Source organism: Vanessa tameamea, chromosome 28, assembly GCF_037043105.1.
Source record: "Vanessa tameamea isolate UH-Manoa-2023 chromosome 28, ilVanTame1 primary haplotype, whole genome shotgun sequence".
In the NCBI taxonomy this organism is placed as follows: domain Eukaryota; kingdom Metazoa; phylum Arthropoda; class Insecta; order Lepidoptera; family Nymphalidae; genus Vanessa; species Vanessa tameamea.
This window is the reverse complement of record NC_087336.1, coordinates 31,084-52,867: the sequence shown is the minus strand read 5'-3', so window position 1 is coordinate 52,867 and position 21,784 is coordinate 31,084. Positions and strand designations below refer to the sequence as shown.

General features: G+C 33.9%; 2 protein-coding genes and 4 long non-coding RNA genes across 6 annotated transcripts; all 6 read left to right on the top strand.

Annotated features, from left to right (window-relative positions):
* The first annotated feature begins 1,811 nt into the window (after window positions 1-1,811).
* On the top strand, window positions 1,812-4,118 carry LOC113395351 (protein FAM136A). The gene is made up of 4 exons (XM_026632953.2): window positions 1,812-1,989; window positions 2,588-2,707; window positions 3,516-3,614; window positions 3,883-4,118. Exons 1-4 carry the CDS (start codon window positions 1,903-1,905, stop codon window positions 4,018-4,020), a joined length of 444 nt encoding a protein of 147 aa, XP_026488738.2. The 5' UTR covers window positions 1,812-1,902; the 3' UTR covers window positions 4,021-4,118.
* A 2,097-nt stretch (window positions 4,119-6,215) lies between these two features.
* On the top strand, window positions 6,216-7,709 carry LOC135194262 (uncharacterized). Its single transcript, XR_010309738.1, has 2 exons — window positions 6,216-6,267; window positions 7,349-7,709. It is a non-coding gene; the product is annotated as an uncharacterized LOC135194262 (long non-coding RNA).
* Window positions 7,710-10,481: 2,772 nt separating this feature from the next.
* Window positions 10,482-11,633, top strand: LOC135194264 (uncharacterized). Its single transcript, XR_010309740.1, has 2 exons — window positions 10,482-10,573; window positions 11,191-11,633. It is a non-coding gene; the product is annotated as an uncharacterized LOC135194264 (long non-coding RNA).
* A 744-nt stretch (window positions 11,634-12,377) lies between these two features.
* LOC135194253 (uncharacterized) lies at window positions 12,378-13,439 on the top strand. The gene is made up of 2 exons (XR_010309729.1): window positions 12,378-12,492; window positions 12,998-13,439. It is a non-coding gene; the product is annotated as an uncharacterized LOC135194253 (long non-coding RNA).
* A 2,712-nt stretch (window positions 13,440-16,151) lies between these two features.
* On the top strand, window positions 16,152-17,139 carry LOC135194259 (uncharacterized). Its single transcript, XR_010309734.1, has 2 exons — window positions 16,152-16,284; window positions 16,573-17,139. It is a non-coding gene; the product is annotated as an uncharacterized LOC135194259 (long non-coding RNA).
* A 1,282-nt stretch (window positions 17,140-18,421) lies between these two features.
* Window positions 18,422-20,649, top strand: LOC135194250 (uncharacterized). Its single transcript, XM_064219535.1, has 3 exons — window positions 18,422-18,544; window positions 19,832-20,011; window positions 20,248-20,649. The coding sequence occupies exons 1-3, from the start codon at window positions 18,500-18,502 to the stop codon at window positions 20,584-20,586; spliced, it is 564 nt and encodes a 187-aa protein (XP_064075605.1). The 5' UTR covers window positions 18,422-18,499; the 3' UTR covers window positions 20,587-20,649.
* The last annotated feature ends 1,135 nt before the right edge of the window (window positions 20,650-21,784 follow it).

Here is a 21,784-nt window from a genome sequence, read left to right as displayed (position 1 = left end):
TGTATAAATACTTTGCTTATAGCCAGGCCTTAAGTATAGTTTCAAATAAACGGTGCGGTGATTTTCGTAAATTCGTAGGAATCTGATTGGTCGTACAATCTTATGGCTATTTCATAGTATATCTATTTCTTTCATGAAGAGCACGTCTTTCTACTTTTAAGATCGACTATCGTTAATAGCCTTTTTTGATAAATATGTTAGTTATTTCTTACAAATATTCATATATATATATATATATATCACTTTCGAAAATATACATAACAGTCAACGTGAGTACAAACGTGTGAAGGAAATTGTTGGTTCTTCGGGGCCCTCTCAGGATGGGGTCCCTGGGCACGTGCCCCATGTGCCCAATGGTAAAGACGGTAATGGGTGACATAGTCAACCCGATGACTAAACACGCAGGTATAATAAAATAATAAACAAATTACAGATATAAAAATATTTACGCTAATAGGAAGCAGCGTTAGAGTGGTAGAGCTACTGCTCTGCAAAGTGCGAAACAGGGGACTATGCTCTTCCAAAATTGTTATCAAGCAACTATTAAATTTTTTAGCATGAAATCGGTTGAAACGTAATGTATAAAACATTCCAATTTGACAAAATCGTGAAGCGTTCCACATTTTTGGGATACATGTCAGTCACCTCCTCGTGGTGTACCCTGGGCAACGAGGCCGGCTTGAGCTTGCTCGTCGGCCACGGCTAAGACTGGTCCGTTTTTCGGCAGGGCGGACCATGTGAGTGGCCTCGTTGGCTAGGAGGGAGTGGGAGGGCTCGCTACTCGAGCCTCCCAGGTGTTTTACACCGGTGGTCAGCGGCGGAGCCAACCGTCTTATCCGCCGCAGGGCGTCAACGAAGCCTCCAGTGGCGGAGTCGGGGGAGTTCGTCACATTCCGACATGGAGGATGAAGGGGAATGCGCGCACTAGGCGCGTGTTCCACGTATTAAGCCGCCTCACGGCGACTGCCGCTGGTGGGGCCGCGGTTGCATGCCATTGGCGATCCCATTGCCTCACCACTCGGCGGCATGGTGGGAACCCGAGGATGGTTTTAGTGGGTAGGACAGGGCACTAGGCCCTACATAGTCCCACATACACGTCCCGGTCTCCCGATCAGTAACGCTATTGCATATAGTCTGTTATTTTCGTTTGACGTCTTTTGCTGCACCAGTAATTTTGTTGTATTTTTTTACTTATTCATAACGTTAATAATTAACGTTAGTTATTGAGGCATCTTGGTGCTAAAAAAGTACTTTTATAATCATTTTGCTGCTTCCAGAGCTTCTTTATGCAAGCAATCACAATTTGTAAACTAAAGAACGGATTTCTTAGAAAGTTCGGTATGTGTGATGCCGACAGTTTATTACGGGCTAGGAGCATAAAGCGACAAAAGAACGTACACATCTGCGCAATTTTGACTAATTTTGGCGACTAAAAAAGAACTTTTTATTATTTAATATGTCGTTATTGAGAGTCGGTATAACGCTATATAGAGTGTACCATTGTATGGAAGACGAGCTGAACCATCCAAAGTCGAGTGATTTCGATGCTTTAGGGAGTTTGTCGTTAAATCGAGTGACGGTACGTGGAGTTTACACTGTATATATATTTAATTGTTAATATATATTTTTTACATTTACAGAACATTGGAAAAGAAAACCTAAGGAATGTGATTCGTAATAAATCGGTAAGCTTTGATTGAAATAAAATAAAACTAAGTTCCAACAAACTAATTTTTTTGTGTGTAAATTAATGGATATACTACTGGCAACTATATTACACTTGTCAGTGTCACAAACTAATTGTGATACAGTTGTCAAATTATACTGACTTTATCAAACCGCCAACTGAAATTTTATGCAAAACAATATTTTTTAAAAACACGAAATATTAATATTAACAAAATGGTTGAAGCACAGAAGTACAGAATTGAGCAGGAGATGACAAATCTCGTCAATGAGTTAGACAGAAGTTATTTAAGAAAAATGCAAGTAAGTTTAAGGTTATGCCTTATCATGTGAGACTTATGCAACAAAATAGTTTAAATAAAAATTAGAGTCTCATTTATACATAAAAATGAACATTGCACTTTCAATACATGATCACATGCCTATATCATGTCCATAGAATAAGAGAATATTACTAACAATAAATTTAAACTAAAAATGCATTTATTCAATTATTTAGAACTTAATTTTTGGGCTTAGGTAATTCTTATATATAATAATCAAGAAGTTTTTTTATAAGCTTAAAGGATAGATAGTCTAAGAATAATGAGGTATTACTAGAAAATAGAATCTGAAGACATTCTTATTAAAATTTCATAAGTTATATTTTGTCCCTATATTTTGCCTATAATGACTATAATAATTACTAATTATTGCAATGTTCAGTAAAAACCTAAATATTGTTATTTAGGTTTTTACTTACGTTTCTACTTACTACAATACTTTATTAATAAAACATTTATTATTACAATCAAAATGTATTGTTCAATCTAAGTATAGATTGTTTCTATAGAACATTTAAATAAAATGCACAAAGTATGAGCTTGATTTAAAAGTTACTAAATAAATATATTTCTTCCAGGGTGACATGCACAGATGTGCGTCGAGGTGTTGTGATGATCAGCAGTCATCCTTAGAGAGAGTGCATGGCTGCATAGAGAACTGTACCACACCTCTTAACCAAGCTAACAACTATGTACAGGTGAGCATTTTTACATGACAACTGTATTAGATAAAAATCACTGTCTTATCTGTTCCAAATTAAATAAGGAAATTGTGTTATGTGAAAATTATTATATAATAAAGGATACTAATTAATTTATAAGTCAAATAGTTCATTACAAGATTACACAACTGGAAAATAGTGTTGAGTTGGAATTTGTTGATTTTCATGTAGGATATATAAATCATAATTTATTAATATGTGGAGTAACGACTGAATTGTTTTCCAATTTTTTTTATTAGAATATACCTTATAGACTGGTGGTACATTGACATTTAATATGATGAGGAATTGTTATATGTAGTATGTATTAGAAGTTACTAAAGAAAAAGAAGAAAAACTTATCAGAAAAAATATCATATCTTATCATATCTTCTCCAGTCATGACACGCACGTGTTTTTTCTACTTCTAATCTCATAAAATTTCTCAAGGACAATATATTAACGAGCTCAAAATTAAAGTTTCCATTTTGGTAAAAATCTGCTGTAAATTAGTATTATCATAATTAAAGTATACTGTGTCATTCCAATTGAATCATTTGAGTTTAATTTACCATCTCTGTCTGTTCTGTTTCTGTGAAAACTCAGCTTGGCAGCATACACGGATAGAAAATCAGACAAGTAACTGATATTGATACTGCTCGTTTTATTGAATATCTGCTTAGAATGAAGTTTGTCAGGCTAGAGTAGGTATTCTGTACCATGCATAGCTTGAGTTTTCTAATGTTAAAATAAATAAAGTATATTAAACAAAGAAATTCATTAAATTAATTGATTTTTGTTGTAGAAAGAAATCAACCACCTTCAAAATAGACTCCAGCGCTGCGTCATGGACTGTAACGATTCAGTAAGAGATAGACTGGGCCCCGATCCCAGCCAGGAAACTGTAAGTTGACGTCTTAGCTACTTATATATAAACATGTTGCTGAAATGAGACAATAAGAAATAAGATACTGTGTTTATAAAACTATGAAAAAGATGAAATTGTAGTTGATATTATGGATTTTTTAGATTAGATTTTTGGACAAATTTACACACAATGTTAGTTCTGGCAACAATTGAATATTATATTTTAAATATTATATTATATTGTAATTTATTCAAAATGGCCGCCCAAAATAAGCTTGTGTTTTAAATTGCTTATTTATTTATAGATCGACAAATGCACGATAGAATTCGAGAAATGTGCGGTGAAATGCGTGGACAAGCACATAGGCTTGATTCCTGGGATGATGAAGTCGATGAAGAAGGTACTAGCAAGTGGCAAACCACCTCCAGTGAGCAATGAATGAATGACAATTTGAATGAACATTATTTCATAGAATATTACCATAAGAAAATATATCAACAATGTACTATTGTTTCATAAATTATGTAACAAAAAACAAAACACCAAAATGGTTACTTTAATATTTACAATATTGTTTTATATTTTCATTTCCGTTTGTATTTATTTATTAGCATTTATAAAGCCAAGTTGATTGTATGTATCTCGAGTTGGGGTTGCCGGTTCAAATAAAATCTCTGTAAGCATTTACTTTTTTTATAAATTTCAAAATTGAATAAATAAGGTTTATATCCAAAGGACTTTTAAAAAAGAAATAATTTTAATGTGATAGTTTTATGAACTTGAGTATTATATTATTTTCAATAAAGTATATCATTTAATTTAAACATAATAGAAGAACATACTACTGCTCTAGTAGGTATGACTAAAGGCAGTTGGAAGATATATCAGAAGATCGTGTTTCAACCAAAACCATTGTAATATTGAAGCGTCTGCTCTTGATAGTAGTAATAGAGTTATACTATAAATCACACTGTATTTTCTAATTTCGACGCGATTCTATCCTTTTAAGTACTTCCTTTAAAAAAACATGTAATCGTGTTATAAACATGTGACAGATTACAAAAATGCGTATATTTTTGTAATCTGTCAATCAATTGTTACCGATTAAGTGACGTCAAATTATTTATTATGTCAAATCATAACAAATATAATACTACATAAAATATATTGCAAATCATATAATAAAGGTACTTCACTTTGCGAAAATATGATAAACTTCTAATTTACGAAATTTATTTAGATCCGAATCTATCAAAGAATGATTGGAGTTTTAATTTGAAATCATTTTGACATCAGTTTTGATATCAACAGCGCAGGATTTTAGGTTGGCCTTAAAACGCGACGCACTTTTTGAAAAAAAGGCAGAGTATCTTAATATTACTTAGGATTTTTTGTAGTACTAATAATACGATCATTTTTCTTATGTAACACGAAGTTTCTCTGATCATTGACCAGTATGTTAAAAAGAAAACTTTTCCTTTAAAATTGAACTGTAAGACTATATGTCAAATGTGGTATTTGACCACCTTAAATGAAATTCTACCACTTCTACTTTTTAGTGTCTGGTTAAATGGAAAAAGCGGGAGACCGAATACAATCAAATTTATCTGTATCCGGTTTCGTCCGAACATCTGGCAACCCTAAAATGTCAGAAATAATTATACAATATACCTCTCTACAAAAGTATACCATATTTTAAAATAGTTCTAAGGCCTTTACAATACAACTCGCTTGAAGTGTGAGTAAAATAAGTTTACATATTTTAATATGCTTTTACAATATATGATGACTTCAAATACTTGTAATATAAAGTCGTTCGCTTGTTCTTCAACGTTTCAACAGATGAACGAACTTTATATGACCGTGTCGATGTACTCGGTAAATGTAATATTTAATTACTTCACTTATGTCATTTAACAAAACGGATTAACTTGCAATCAATATTGATATACTATCTTTCTTATGTATAGTCTTTTAACATATTTTATAAGAATCTTGTTGGAATATTCAAGTTTGTACAGCGTACTCGTAGTTTTTAGTTTAGTTTGTTCTGAATAAAATGGTTTAACATTATCAAACTTATTTTATTGTAACATCCTTTGCAATAGCTGTTGCCCGTCACTTTGTCCTCGATTAATTTATTTTTCCCGTTGATCATGTAATTTATACGCCCTTATCCAGGTGCTTGTCAAATTTTAGATCAGTAATGTAACCATTTTGTATTTAAAAAGATTGGCAGACTGGCAACGAACTGATGGCAGGTGTGCATAGACATTGGCACCGTAGAAAAATATTAACCAGTCCTTATGTCAATGCGCCACCAACCTTGGAAACTAAGAACCCTCAAACCGGAACATAACAATTAAAAGTATCGTGATGAGTAAGTGGCAACTACCCAGACGTGCCCGAACAAACCCTTACCACGACACTTGTCAGTGCCGTAACACACAGACGAGTTTCTCGTTACCGATTTGGTTGCAATTGACAACGAAAGTTCAAGGCAGGTGATACAATTTCACAAAGGTGCCTTATCTACAACAATATACTATTAACGTTGAATTGGGCAAATATGTATGAAACTAGTTTCAAAATCACCAACTGACATATATATAAAGAAATAGCTAGACGGCTACCGGCTAGAAAGTGTATCACCATGAAGTCCTCGTCGCTGGTTCTACTCTTTGGATTTGTAAGTGAATACTTCTAAAATAAAAAATAAATAAATTATATTACATGCACCTATTATATTTTGTGTTTATATTTGTTCTTCTCGTGCTCGAAACTCCGAGAGGAGTAAATCTGTAAGTGTTGAATGAAATTCAGCCTCTCGTGTAGCCATTCGGCATTGAAGGTTGAATAAACTCTCTCTTTAAGAGAATATTATTCCCGACATAGTATAGTAGTACAGGCTTAGTTGTTTTATGAAAGTTATAAAAGAATTATCACCTAGGAAAGTCAGATAGGTTTTGAGTCGATAGTGGAAATTCAATACATCTAACGTGTTAACATTGTAAGGAAATTGATGGAAAAATAACTTCTAAGATTTTTAGATCATCTAACAATTTAGAAATCCATGCAATAACATATTTTCATATATTATCGAAATATTTATGTATTATATTTAACTACAAGAAGAAATTCGATGAAAAAAAAGTTGAATTCTATACCAGCACACATGTTCTCCTCCACTTATTACCTGGGTTTCTTCAAACGAGGCGTGAACACGTATTCTGCGGGCCGGCACGGCGAGGACGGCTAGTGCCGTTCGTCCTCGACTGTGCCTTCTTCGCGTTTGGACTCCACTATCACTCACCATCAGGTGGAGTGGAGTCATATGCCTACCCGGTTAATATATTTTAAAAAAAAAACAAGAACAAAGCCTGAATAATAAATAATTTTGTGTTACGGTTTGAAGGGTAAGCGAGCCATCCCGTCTACATTCATTAAAAAAATAATATATTCGCGGCTCAGAATGTTGGTTTAGAATTACACTATCATTATAAGTAGCTCAGGTACATATCTTAGGTCTTTACCTTTTCTATAACTTACAGCTCCCTAGGAGTGGAGGCACATATCAGAAGTCCTTTGGCAAACAAAAGGTTTCCCAAAAAAGTGTTTTACTTTGAAAACGTACAGAATGATCAAGTGTCTTTAATGTTTTTTTTGAAAAAAAATTTGAAAATGAAAAATTTACCTAATAAATGACAGGGCCTCACAAGTTTTGTTGGTGACATTTTATTTGCATTTTATTGTATTGAATATAATTTCAGATTAATGTAATCAGGATCCAATCCCCTGTACATGGCCATACGGTGGCGATTCAGCCTGGGTGTGGGTGTTCCCCCTGTGACGTCAGTTACGTAACGACTGAATATAAGCCTTGTATGAACGTGGCATTGAGCCCAGCGCTGGAGTGCTGTGGCCGTGGTGTCTATCCGAATGGAGACGCGTGCGGATGTGGGGTATTGGACTTGCCGGTTGGTTTCCTAGATCTTTATGCACCTTGTGGTTGCCCAATGCCTTGCGGTTGTGGACTTTCAGATTGCCCGTGTCCGAAGTATTTAAAAAAAATACCTATACCGCCACCGTTTTTGTGAATCTTATTGGAATAAATGTCGTTTTGTATTTTAATATTGTTGTTATTTACATTACGTTATAGTAGATGTTACGTAAAAGTATTTAATTATAACAATCCATCTAACAAATAATCCATCCTTTAAACAAGCAACTTGTCAGACGTCGAAATAACTGCAATGACTTACTCGTCTTCAAAAAAAAATCAAAATACTCTTTATTGTACACCAGTAAACATAAAGTTGAACCACATTTAAGAAAGATGCACAAGAGGCGGCCTTATCGCTAAACAGCAAAAGCCACAAAAAATCTCCCCAGCGAACTTAAAATTAACAGCTAAATAATTGCACTAGGTTTAATAATAGCACTAAATGATTTCAAATAAAAATATGCGTGATCACGATTCGCCAATTTTATTAACAAAACCACAAAGGGACTCGAATAAGAACATCGATGTCGGTTTCAAAATCATTAAACGCTTACACACTGATAACGATCAGTTACAGATAAAATTGATGAAATTATTCATTATCTTAATTTTTATCTGAGATCTGATTTTTTTATAAAACGTATAGCGATATTTTATTTTATAAAAGCTTGTTTCTCGTGAAAGTCCTAATTACATTTGATCTGTGTCTTGGTGGGAAACTAATCCATTCTTATTATTTATACAAATAACATATAATATATTGCTTTTAATTTATTTCAGGATCCAAAATGAATTTTCTACACATATCTGTAGCTTTGGTTTTAATCTCCACGCAAACTGTGTTTACAAGATGTCACAAGCGAATGGCCAACCAGAACGCAGTTGCAGCCGCTTTACAAAATATACTCGGACCGCAAATTCGCGAGAACGCAATGCCAATGCCTCGTATGCCAACCCAAAGGCAGCAGGAAGTCGCGCCCGCAATGCCGTACCGGGCAATGTCGCGTGAAATAAGCATGCCAAACATGAGGTTCGTGGAACCGAAATGTCCGTGCCAAATGGAAGGAACATACCCGATACGGACAGAATTTATTAATGGTTTAGATAACATGGTTGGTTTTCCAATGACTTCCAGCATGCCAGCATATGCTATGCCCATGCCTCAAATGCCAATTTACTCTCAACCTACTCCAGAGATCTTTACTATACCGGTTCCGTATCCTGTTCCATCACCAGTTCAGAATAAACCTGGCTGCGGTTGTTCGTGTTCCGCATCAGCGCCATTAGTTAGCCCTTTCCTTCCATCGGCATCACCAGTTTCAGCGTGGGCACCGCCTACATCCAATCTGCTCCCACCAGTCATACCGAGCCAGGTCAGATCTCATTTCTTGCGAAAAATACCCATTCCACCGCCAACGTTATAAAAATTAGACGCTAGTTATTTATTGGTTATTTAATAAATTATTATTTATGACAATTTTGTTTTATTTTTATTATGGTTGTGTATTTATTAATGATCGATTTCTTTCTCCCTTGGGAAATGGGAGTGACGTTCTGATACGATTAAAGAAATATCAGATATGGGACAAACTACTCGATGTTTTTATAAGATTTCTGTAATTTGGGAGTGTTGATGATGATGATGATGATGATGATGTTATCTTGACCTATTGTGACCTCGATGGCCGATCTCAAAGGACACCAGTCACCTACGCAGGATATATTTTAGTGCACGAGTATGAGCGCAAGCACAGGTGCACTCTATATTCCATCATTCTTATAATCCGACAGCACGGCCATTCCTACACAATCAGAAAGAGTTCTGAAAAGGCAGGACTTTCCAAGGCTCGGGAACCTGTACACGCTTCGAACTTCCAGACTCTTTTTACTAACTATTTTTACGGCCTTAACTTTGGGACAATTACTGGGGTCTCATGACTAAAACTTACTAAATCTCACATGCTAATGAGAATTGAACTCCATATCTCGAGATCTACAGCGGTATTAACAAGCCACTAAACCAGCGAGACAATTAATCTAAATTACTCTGAGTAATGAATCGTTAACTGCAATGCAGGCACATTTTTGTCACACAATTTTGCACTTCAACCAGAAACAGTAATTGAATTGTTGACGTTAGCGCACCTTCCGTCATTGTGTTATTGTTTCTATTAAGGTTTATCTGTGCCAACTTGATATATGATATTTATTTTATTTGGACCGAATTCGATACCTCGCTATTTGTTACCAAATAATTTTGGATTGGAATAAACTACCCATACTCATCCACGTATTACTGTGTTTGTTTATTTGTTCACGACGTTTAGTTAAAGCACTGGTTGCACTTTCTTTTTTATGATGTTCTCGTTCCCATTCCAATTTCCATTTTGAAATTTTTACAATAATTAGAAATTTCAAAATTACTTTATTCAGACAGTTTGGTAACTAAAGACTTCTAATTCAATATTTCGTTACTTTTTAGAAAATAATCAAATCGATATTTCAAACACGAATAGATAATATACTTTGAAAATTACAAAATTATTATTTAATGTCAAATTCTGATAGATTAGTTGAAATTGGGTTCCTTACATGTTTTAATGAACGAGAATCCATAATTTCCCTGCTGTGGCCTAAGTGCCTTTGTAAATGTATGCATTGTATAAAAAAATAATCCTTACAAATATTACTCAAAACAAGACGGTGCTTATTGAATTAAATAATGTTGTACATAACCTACGGAGCCCTAAACATTAACACAAATGTGTCATTATGACATGAACTTCACACGTTATTGACAAATATGTCACAACAATAGTTTAATGTCATGTCAATTAATGAAGTAATCTTGTTATGTAAATACATCGGAACATCGCTTGCAATAGATAGTCACCCAGTACATAAGGACGTTACCGCCGGCCACGTGCGTCATCCACGAAATAATATAATGATGTTAACTTGTATATTTATCTTAACTTTATCAATTATAAGTGTAAGTATATCTATAATCATTATTCATTGTAGCTTTGGTTATTATGTATCTTGTTGTTACATTGAAAATATTGGATTCTTCTCAGACTCAGAAGCACGTAAAGATAATGGACCTGAAATCTTTTCCATTATGTTGTATTGTATATGTTTGCGCCCATACTTGGGCAATATGATATGACCTCAGGCGTTCGCTAGTCACCTTAAACTCACACGACACGCCAATACAATGTCATTTAGTGCAAGACGTGGAAAAGTATATGACACGCAGTTTTACTCACGGCCTTCTTTTATCCTCAAGCACGGGATGAAATATAGAAACAAATGTTTTGAGAAGGCACATGTGTTGAGAAGGTCCAGTGAATAGAATGTGTGAATTCTAAACAAAAACCGCTTTCTTAAGTCCACACGAGCGACTCTAAGTTGGAAAAAGTTCTACCAGATGTCCACCAATCCGCATTAACCCGGAATGGCGTAATGGAATAAGCACGTAGTGGAAACAGTAACATGTTCACTTTAATATGAATTCTAACTTATAACAATGCTTACAATGGAATATTTTTAAAAGAATATTTTTATTAAAACGCATCGAATACAAATTATACTTGATTTCTTTTCCAGGTTCAATCACAAAGAGTGGCGCCATCTAGTGGGCGGCATGTCTCCCCAAACACCAACGCGTTTGCTGCGACAGAACCATCTATACCAAAGACAGCGGAAGCCGCTGTACCAAATACTATTCTGCCAGTCATACCATTTATAACCGAATTGCCAACGTGTCCAGATCTGTGCTTTGATGATATTTTAAAGTCACCTTTGGGTTGTTTAGATCCAATTTTAGATGTGTATGGCAAAACAACAGCAAAGCCAGGCACGGATACGCCCGGGGGCCCGCCGATAGCATCGCGAGTTGCACGTCTAGCTCTTTCGTCCACTCTACCGGGCTGCGATTGTAGGAATCACTTTTTGGACAGACTGTCGATACCGCCGCCATTTATTTAATCTAATTTATTGTAAATTTATAACTTTAATTTAATACTAATATAAATATTTTATTACATAAATTACTTTTATTTGTCACTTTTAAGACGTCACTTTTAAGCAGACAATATATAAAAACCCATCGGCTTGAAATAGAGAACTCATAGACCTGGAAAGAAATTCCATTAAATAAAAGTAGCTTGCTATCATAACTAATATTAAATTCGAAAATGGGTTTATCTGTTTTGCTTTCGCGTCTTAACTACTGAACCGATCATGCACGTTACAATTACAGAAAAGACCAAAGGGTATGCAATATTCGCCCCAGCACCAGCCAAGACGGCCTATATATTGCAATGCGTGTCGTAACGGAAATATGTGAGCTTGAATTTCTATATATGTACTTATTTTTGTTTACAATTCATCTCGTTTCCAGTCGTGAAAGAGAGCGTCGTGAGGAAACTTGTATGCGCCGGACAATAATCTTTATTACGTATATCCTACAGTGTAGTGGAATAAATTTCTCCTCTTATGTTGAGGAGGCTGTCTAGCAGGGAACAATGTATTTATATACATAAATACATAGAGTGCTACCTTACATTTATCATTTACAATACGCCGCTGTAATTTGAACAATAACTTGAATCGTAGCGCTGCAAAAATATTATGTGCTGATTTAGAATAGAATTTTCAAAAGAATGACGTCACAAATATGGCTGAGCTTTGTAACATTAGATCATTATTTCAAAATTTATCTATTTAAAGATAAAAGGTGAAGTAACAGATAACATGAGATGAAAAGATAACAAATGAGCGAGATAAGGATTAAGTACAAAAGCAGAATGTGCGTATTCATTGAATTATTGTTGCAAACGACGTCAGACCAGAGAAATGGAAATGTTAAGAGCCGCGCTAATTCTGTTGGTATCATGTATTGTTAATGTAAGTTAAAGCAAGAAATTTTACACATCTAGATTAGAATTACCTAGTGTACAATTTGACCGCGGGGTTGGTGGCAAGAACCCGTTGAAACGCACTTATTATTCTTTGGGTGAAAAATTGCCGGGGAGTATGTGTTTTAGAAATGTTTTTATTTTTCCTTTAAGGTCCGAGTATTTCAATTGATAACGATAGAATTGTTTTTAAATAAGTAAAATAATATCTATCTCTCAAATATTAACACAAAAACAGAATACATTTGTTGTAACCGTGTACTTGGTATAATTTTTGTTGTACATTCGTAGAATTTTGGACAATGTATAACAAAAAAATATAAAGTAAAAACATTAAATTGCTTAACAAGATACATTAAGACACAATTGAAGATTGAAAATTTGGTTTTTAAGGTTTTAATATTGAATAATACATGATTAAATAATAATTAAATATACATTTTAATGATCGATAACATAAAATGAAGATTAAATCAAATTAAACTTTTTTTCAGACTACATTCGCCCAATATAGACTTCAAGAATCTTTATCACCACAGGCGTTAAGGATCCAACGACAAGGTTACAACGTCCCAGCAACTATCTCGTCTTTAGATTTTCTATCAACCCCACAAACACAAATACCGCGCCCTCGGTATGGATTCAAAAAAACATCGAGAAAAAATTCAAAAGTGGCGAAGCGACAATATTTGGCTGAAGTCTTCAAACAGTCTGCGATAAAAAACATGGTGGCCGCGGCGAACGCGTGCAGCAAGAGCGCCGTCAACCTGCCGCTGTCAAACCAACTGACGTATCAAAATAATGTTGCCAGCGACATTTCAAAATGGCGTTTATAGTTAATTGTTAAAATCAAGCTAATTTATAAGTTAAGCTGTTATTTATTGTAATATTAAGTTATTAAATCATAATATTTATGCTACTAATATTTTTTATAAACATTTGAAAATAACAAAGTTTTTATTTATTATTACATTTGAGGATCCCTTTTGCGTCAACATTGAAATAATAACCTTTTTTACATATTATAAAGCTGGAGATTATGTATAGTTAAACGATGCAGTCGCAAAAATAGACAGTAATTTTTCATTAAATAACTTATTTATTGAAGAAAGTTATGGCTTAAAGAACTCCATATTAAACAAAAAAATCACTAATAATTATATCGAACTGTAAAGGTGACTTGTAAGGAGAATGAAATATACTCGTACTATTCAAATTTAATAATTAAACAGCGAAGCAATGTGTTTAATAATAAAAATGAACTACTCGATAACTATTAATCAAGGATTTAAATAAGTATTAATATATTACATTTGCAAAAAAAGTCGGAGTAAATATAATATTTTAGAATAGTTTTTGCTTTATTTTTTCCAAAATCAAATGTCAATTGCAGAGGAGGAACGAATATATTATGAAAATGATTAAAATGAGCAGTGTTGGAACATCCAGTTGGTTTTCCCGACGGCCCAAAAGTTTCTAACGCTAATAGAGATTACATTACAGCAGTGGAATAAATCATAACCGTATACTAGTGATCAATTTATAATAAATAATTTTATTTTCAAAAATTATGAAAATAAACAATTTGTCGCGTATACTGCAGTAATATAAAAAATAAACACGTGTATACGCCTCAAGACACAAATACTTTATTTATTTAACTAAATTTTAGTATAGAATGTAAACATAAGGTGGACTTATTGCCACAGTCTCTTCCAGTCAACCCCAAAATGAAACGGTTGTACTCGTAATTACCCTCAAAGTGAATGTTGGCAACGACTATTTGCCCGATGGATCACCAGAGTGTTATATAGGATCCCATAATTTTGCTTGCCTTGCCTGGTAAGCTGATGTCGCTAAGTAAAGTAAAATCTCCTAGAGGTAGGCAAATAAAGGAACCGGACTGTTCCAAGATAAGGAGAGTTTGAAAATGAAGCGTGCGTAGAAGTATAAGAGACCAAATGTTTTTATATAAAATTGTCCATAACATTGTTGATTCTAAGAGTCTCCTTAATAAGGTCCTTTTTAACTGTCCTCGCCTTAACGTGAGAAAACAAACTTTATTTTTTGTACGCCTTTGTAAGTGTGACTAGTCAAACAATATGTTCTTATTACGTGCATGTAAAATTTTAACATACATTGTAAAGAATTACATATATTTAACTCAAAAATTAGTGAATTTAAATTTAGTTTACGTCATATTATCTTCTATATACAGGGTTATTGGTAATTCGACGTATTCCCGTTAGGAGGTGATAGGGGTGATTATTTGCGATAATTTAAACCCCCTTATGCATAATGCAAAAGTGAACAATTTTTGAGTTATAACGTTTTTTAGACTTTTTCAAAATAAGTCAAAAATGGAACTTCAAAAATTTATTTAAAAAAAAAGTATCAATTAAAATCTATTTTTTTCTTCTGATTTATAAAAACAAATAAACACTGGTTATTTGTCAATATTAAAACAATAACTATCGGTCCAAATAAAAATGCGAGACGGAAAAAGATATTATTTCAATTTTTTTTTCCACAAAAAACTTGTCCTGCAGATTATTTTAAAAACATAACTGTTTTATCAGCTCTCCAAAAATGTATAACAACTAGGAACTTTTTACAAAACAACCGAAATAAAATGATCACAAAAGACGCTGGCAGAAATTTGTATTCCTTAACCCCCATAATCCCTTTAGGGGTGAAATAAGGGTTAAAAGTTAGTATAGAACTCAGTCATTTTTTAAGGTAGAAACATGAAACTTTGTTTTTGGGATATTGACAAAACATGAGTAGATAAGTATTTAAGCGCTTTTGGATATTCTACCCCTAAAGGGGTGAAATAAGGGTAGAAAACTTGTATGGATGTCCGTTATTTTTTAAGTTTGTTTTTAGGATAATGTTTGAAAATGTGTAGATACGTATTTAATCGTTTCTGGATATTCTATCCCTAAGCCTCTGATTTTTTATGTTAGGAGATTGGCGCGATAATGCTACTGAGCAATTTAAACCTCAAAAATTATGCAAAGGCACCAGACTAATATTATGGGTTCTCTATCGTAATGTCATAGGTTACAGTTATCACTGTTCTAAAGGAGAAATAGTGTATATTCCACGAATATCTTTGATAGCATCAGAATACCCATTTAATTTCAAGAGAGTACAGTTCGCTCTTAAAGTATGCTTCACCATGACAATTAATAAAGTACAAGGTCAAATTTCTAAAATGGCCGGAGTAGATATAACAGAAGATTGTTTGTCGTATGGACAGCTCTAAATAGCCTGTTCGAGAGTGAGCTCTGTAAGCAGTCTGGTGTATCTAGCCCACGAAAGTCGAACCACAAATGAGGTCTTAAATTAAGGTAATATTTTAAATTACTCTGTAATATATAAATTTCCACGCGAGCGAAGCCGCGGGCTACAGCTTGGAAAGGATAATGGCTCACTGTGTAGACATTACATAGTGGACAAGTGTAAAAACAAGGGCACTGTCTGCTGTCTCACATTCCCAAGCCGTGACCTCGGGGCCTGTAGTTTAATAAATAATTAAATTAGTAGAAATATACATATTATCTTATGATCAATCGTTATGTAACTCTATGGGTATTGTTATATAATAGGAATCTGATTTTGAAAAAGAAGATAGTCAACGTACTAGAGAGGTCGGTGCTGTATAAATATGTTCTACAAACACACCAAGCGCCACTCGCTCGCTGTTTATTTAATTGCGATGAAATTACTCGTTATATTGTTGTTGTTACATACAACTTTTGCTGATAATAATGTTCAGGTAAAAACATTAAATTGCTTAAGAAGATACTTCAAGACACCATTGAAGATTGAAAATTAGATTTTTTATATTGATAAATCAATGATTAGTGAAATATTTATTCATTATATTTCTATCCATATGTAGTCTAGGTTGTAAGCTATACCGAGTACCATTAGTTAGCCACAGACAGACAATGCCAATTCCATTTTCATAAAAATCAAGCGTGATATCATTCAAATCTAGTGGACAAAATTGTAAAGGTGTATTTAAGAAATTAATTTAAAAAAAAAAATATTTTTTTTACAGCAAACTTTTAAATTGACTCCATTAGCCATGAAGTGTGGGTGCTTCGAAATTCCAATTCTATCAGCGAGACAAAAATCTCCGGCAGCCGGTTGTGGATGCCAGACACTGAGAAATGTATATGCACCAATACAACGAGCCGTCATTGGCAACACCTACAGGAATATGCCATTGAATGGAAGAAGAAAGTTTAACAAATTTCCAAACCGAAATCTAATACCAAATCGAATGGCAAATGGTTTGTCAAATTACTATCGACCAGCCAGTCGGAAACATATGAAGAAGTCAAAACAAAATATGCTTCGCAATTACGAATTAAAAAATATAAAATCTCGTTTGGCAGGATTGGCGAATTTGGCACTTTCAACAGCAAACCTGCTATCGAATTTGCCAGTGCCTTCAACAAACCCATACACAGTAAATAATCATAATGGCTATCATACACTGCCAGGGAAAGATTTGCCAAATGGCATTCTGGGATACCAATTAAATAACGCAGTCTGGTAGAACAATTTTATATAGGCGTAATTTTAAGTTAAACTTATAAAATAAATTATTTATTTATTTCAATTACTTGTATATTTCTTAACAAATTCCTATGCGTAGACTATTTATAGCTGATAAGGCGAGCATATGCACACAATGATATGTTAATATAAAATGTGCATTTGGTGCTATTATTTTAAAATACGTGAATATTTTGTTTTGAAAACCGAAATTGTGGATGCGATCGTTCGAATTAAATGTAAATCTTTATCTCGTTAAATAAAAGATGGAAGTCTTCCTCTCGGCGTTATTCCGATTTTTTTTTTCGCTGGAAAAACGCGTTACGCGTTTCCCCCACGTGGAAGTGGGGGGGTATGTGGGACTCGCCGGTGCCCAAGATGTTAGCGACACACCGGAATACTCACTAAAAAACCAGCGGTACCCTCTCCGTCTCATCGGTGGGCGCCACGGGATCGCTTTCGCATGCTACCGCGACGCCCTGACGGTCAGCCCGCCTATGCGGACCTCCAATTCCTAGGGGGGATTCCCGGGGTACTGAGAATATCGGCGTTATTACTGCTCAACCTTAAGATTTATAAACTTCAGATTTCACAGATACGTTCCTTATGCAACATAAATATGCTCTAATTGAATCTCCCGAACGACCCCGTGGGAGGGAGCCGGGTGGAGCTTAATAAGCAAATGCTCTCCTTGGAACTGTATTATGACGTGTTATATAAATATTTTACTATGAAATAAGTTTCAAAAATTCATTTAAGAGGAGAGATGCCCTTTACCCGCTATGCTGACGACCTGTAAATACTACATGCACAGCACGGCAGACATAAAACAGAGGAGATAAGATATATTTAAATAGTTAATTAGTTGTTGAAGTTATAAAATTGCAGATTCTGATGCTATGTGTTAAAACTTTGGAAGGGCCGCTGAGAAATTATTTAAATAAAGCCCTGAGATTAGGGAGTTGGTTGTGTTAATACTCCATCGCAGTGCAGTGCATCGAGCGCAGATTGCTCAAATCAAATCGAAATATACTTTCTACAAGTACTTTTATATATATATTTTTTTTATATTAAAAGTAAAACTACCACTACACTAAACTACCAAAAGTAATACTCAAGATGTCAATCTTAATTCTTTTGTTTTTTGAAACCGCGTGGAAGGCGGCAAGAGTGACAACAGAACTTTTCCTTCGAATCGCAGTTCAAACTCCAACATTATATTCTTGCTAAAATTAACTTTTTTTACTGTTTCTGCAAGCGGTTAGGTCGACAACTGATTCGGTAGCGCCTCGAGATATCAAAACACGAACGTGCTAATACATAGACAAAGGAGGACAAAATGATTCATTGTTTGATGATAACGACGTACATATGTTGTTTAGGACCAAACAATTACGACTGGGTAGTATCAGGACTTGACCGAGATGACGCGGACGATGGCAGTCTTTATTTGTTTTTTATTAACCCAGGTGAGTGGTTTATTTGATCTCCAAATCCTTTACAAAAAAAGTTCCAACGTTATTTAAATGAAAGCTCTAAACAATTGTATTTTGCCTTAATTTAACAAAATGTATTTAATTTAAATTTTCATTGTTTGTAGAAATGCAACTTTTTGTAAAACTTCGTTTTGATTGAATACCTCATTTAAGATTCCAAATAGTCAACGCACATACGATTTACTTCTGTGTTTTTAATTTGTCAGTGAGCAATGAATTTGTATAATTCATATCGTGTGTTCCTGACGCACGGCTGTGTATTGATTCCGTTTGAAGTGTGTGTGACCTCTTCTAATTACAGGCACAAGGCGCATCAAAACTTAGTTTGTTCCTCATAATTGGCGGGACATTGATTTTGAATAATCTTAATATTTCATACAGTGACAATGTCTGCAATGACGTCAACCACTTTTCACTGGTAGCTTTCTTTGAACTTCGTATAAAAAAACTGAAGTAATTTTTAGTAATGAAGTAGATATTATTTATTGTAGGTTTTAATTAGTTTTAAGCAATACCAGCTATGTAATATAATTAATATTCTATTTTTAAACTATACTACTTATGATTTTAGTTTTTTAATGTCCTAAAAGTAGGCTGACTGACAAATCTCCCCCACCTGATAGTAAGTAGTCACCACTGCCCATAAACATTGGCAATTAAAGAATTATTTATCATTCCTCATGTCACCAAAGCCCCTCTCATCTTGGGAACTAAGATTGTGTGTTCCTTGAGCTTGTAACAAACAACAATACTAAGTACAACAATACTGTTTGGCAGTAAAATACGTAATGAGCTAACCTAACCTACCCCGACTGGGTTGCACAAAACCCGCCACCAAGTATTCTACTTATAGTACGATCTATTATACAAAATTTTATTTGTTTATGAATGACTAGCCAGAAGCCCTAGTGGTTAGAACGCATGAATATAAACCGCAGCATATGATTTAAAATCCAACCAGCAAGTGAGCACCAAATAATTCTCATCTGCTTCAGAGTTTGTAAATCTTCTCGTGCCTATTTGTGAAGAAACATCGCAAGGAAAGCTACATGTGTTTGATGAAATCTGCAACATGAATCACCGACTCACACTGAGGTGACATAAACTCCAAAACTTTCCCTTAAAAGAAGACTCCACTTTTCCTTCACCTTTGCCAGCGGTCGAACTTTATAGACCCCTTACGTTTATATTCATATTTTTATTTATACTTGATAACCTTTTTAAATACATATTAGTAATAGTCAAAATTAAAATTTTCAGATATTGGTGGTATTAGAAACAGAAGCTTGGCTGAACAATCCTGGCAAAATTAGGTGTCAAAGTTTTTCGGGACCCGCATTACGGACCGTCTCTCAAAGTTGGAGTCAACCGCCATTTCTCAATTTCAAATCATTTCTAAATGCTTATAACAACGAACCTCCATTGAAACCGTGCATTGGTGTGAGTGTTCACTTTAATACTAATGAGAATTCGATAAAAAAACCCAATATATTTATATTTCTCGACCCAAGTTTAAACTAAGCGCCTCTATATCTGCAGCCTTTTGCTTTTCAACCTGTTCAACCACCAGACCACGAGGGGCACTGATTGCACGCTACCTCAGTACCGAGACAATTTTTGTAATTGTATCATCTGTGTTATTTAATGATACCATTAAAGTTATTGTGTATTTTTAGGCAATATATATACCAGAGCCATTTCAAGTAACCGAGAAATCATCAGTAATTCTACACAAACAATGTGGAGGACACGCCGACACGGATGATGATGAAGAAGACACAGAGCATAACTTTTATTATAACCCATTAGAATCATCTGAAGAATATTCATCAAATGAATGTGAAGTCAATTATAAAGAAATTACTTTTAGAGAAGATACTTGTGAAGAGGAAGATAATTCTGACGAGGATGAAGATGATACAGTAAATGATGAAGAAGAAATTAACGAAGAAATAACACAAAATTATTCAATCCCAGATGATTGTGATCATCTTATCGTAACTTTACTGTTATAGCGAATTCATATTATCAAACACCTCTGTACATTAATTACTTTCAGCGATAAACTATTAAATATTTTTATTAATTTTGCCTTAACTCCTGTGCGTACAGTAAATAGTCATTCTACCATTTCAGCACAATATTTCGTTCTGTTTCATACGAAGCATTTGTTATGAGATTAGAAAAGGATGGAATACTATCTAAAATATTCAATAAATTTACGTTACACAATTTAGATAGTTTTAATTGTTCCAAGTCACGTACATCTGCTATAACTATTTCACCTGGAGACGCGAGTTAATAGCTAGAGTTTTTTCTTTTTATAATATCACCAAAACACGAAAATAGAAAAAATTTAAATAAATTTGTTATAGCATTATTTGCAAACGGCGTGTAATTGATGAATTGACAAAAATCATTGTGTTAATCATCAATATAATTACTGATCTACAATTTCTTAATAAATTTAATTACTTAATTAATTTTGTTTACGTCGGTTACATTAACAGATGTGTAATTAAAATTTCCGCTGAATAAAATTATCCTATTTACCAAACTCGAAGTGACCCAATATAAAAGACACATAAAATACTTTATAATAATTTTGTGCAAATTAGTTTTTTTTTTAAACTAATAACGTACGTAAAGACATAAATTTGAAATTTGCATTTATTGAATTTTTTATATATTTGAATATTATTTGTGATAAACATTTTATATAAAAGTGGGTCAAAGCATCGCTTCACGTATTCGTAATATTGTTTTTAATAATAAACAAATAATTAACGAATCCAAATTAGTTTACGATTTAAACGATGTTTTGTTTGAATTTGATAATTCTCGGCCAAATTGTTTTTGGAAAAGTAAGTCGAAATTTTTATATTTCGTATTTATGTTTGAGTATTTTGATAACGCCTCTTAAAATATTATGTTTTATGAAAGCGACTGGCTTTGTTTGTGTGCATATTAGATATTCAAAAAAATATATAAGTGACAATCCCTTAATACACTACACAAGACTATCGTGTTCCAAGCATTGGGTCATCTCAGAACCTGTTCAATATTAGGTACTCACGTTTGGCACACATCAGCTGCCGCTGAATGCCCATTACGTATAATGTCCAAGGTTTTATGTGTTTCTTCATGTTGTAATGTTTCTTTTTATTTTCAGGAAATTCTGTGTCATGTCATACAGAACTATAAGGAATACCC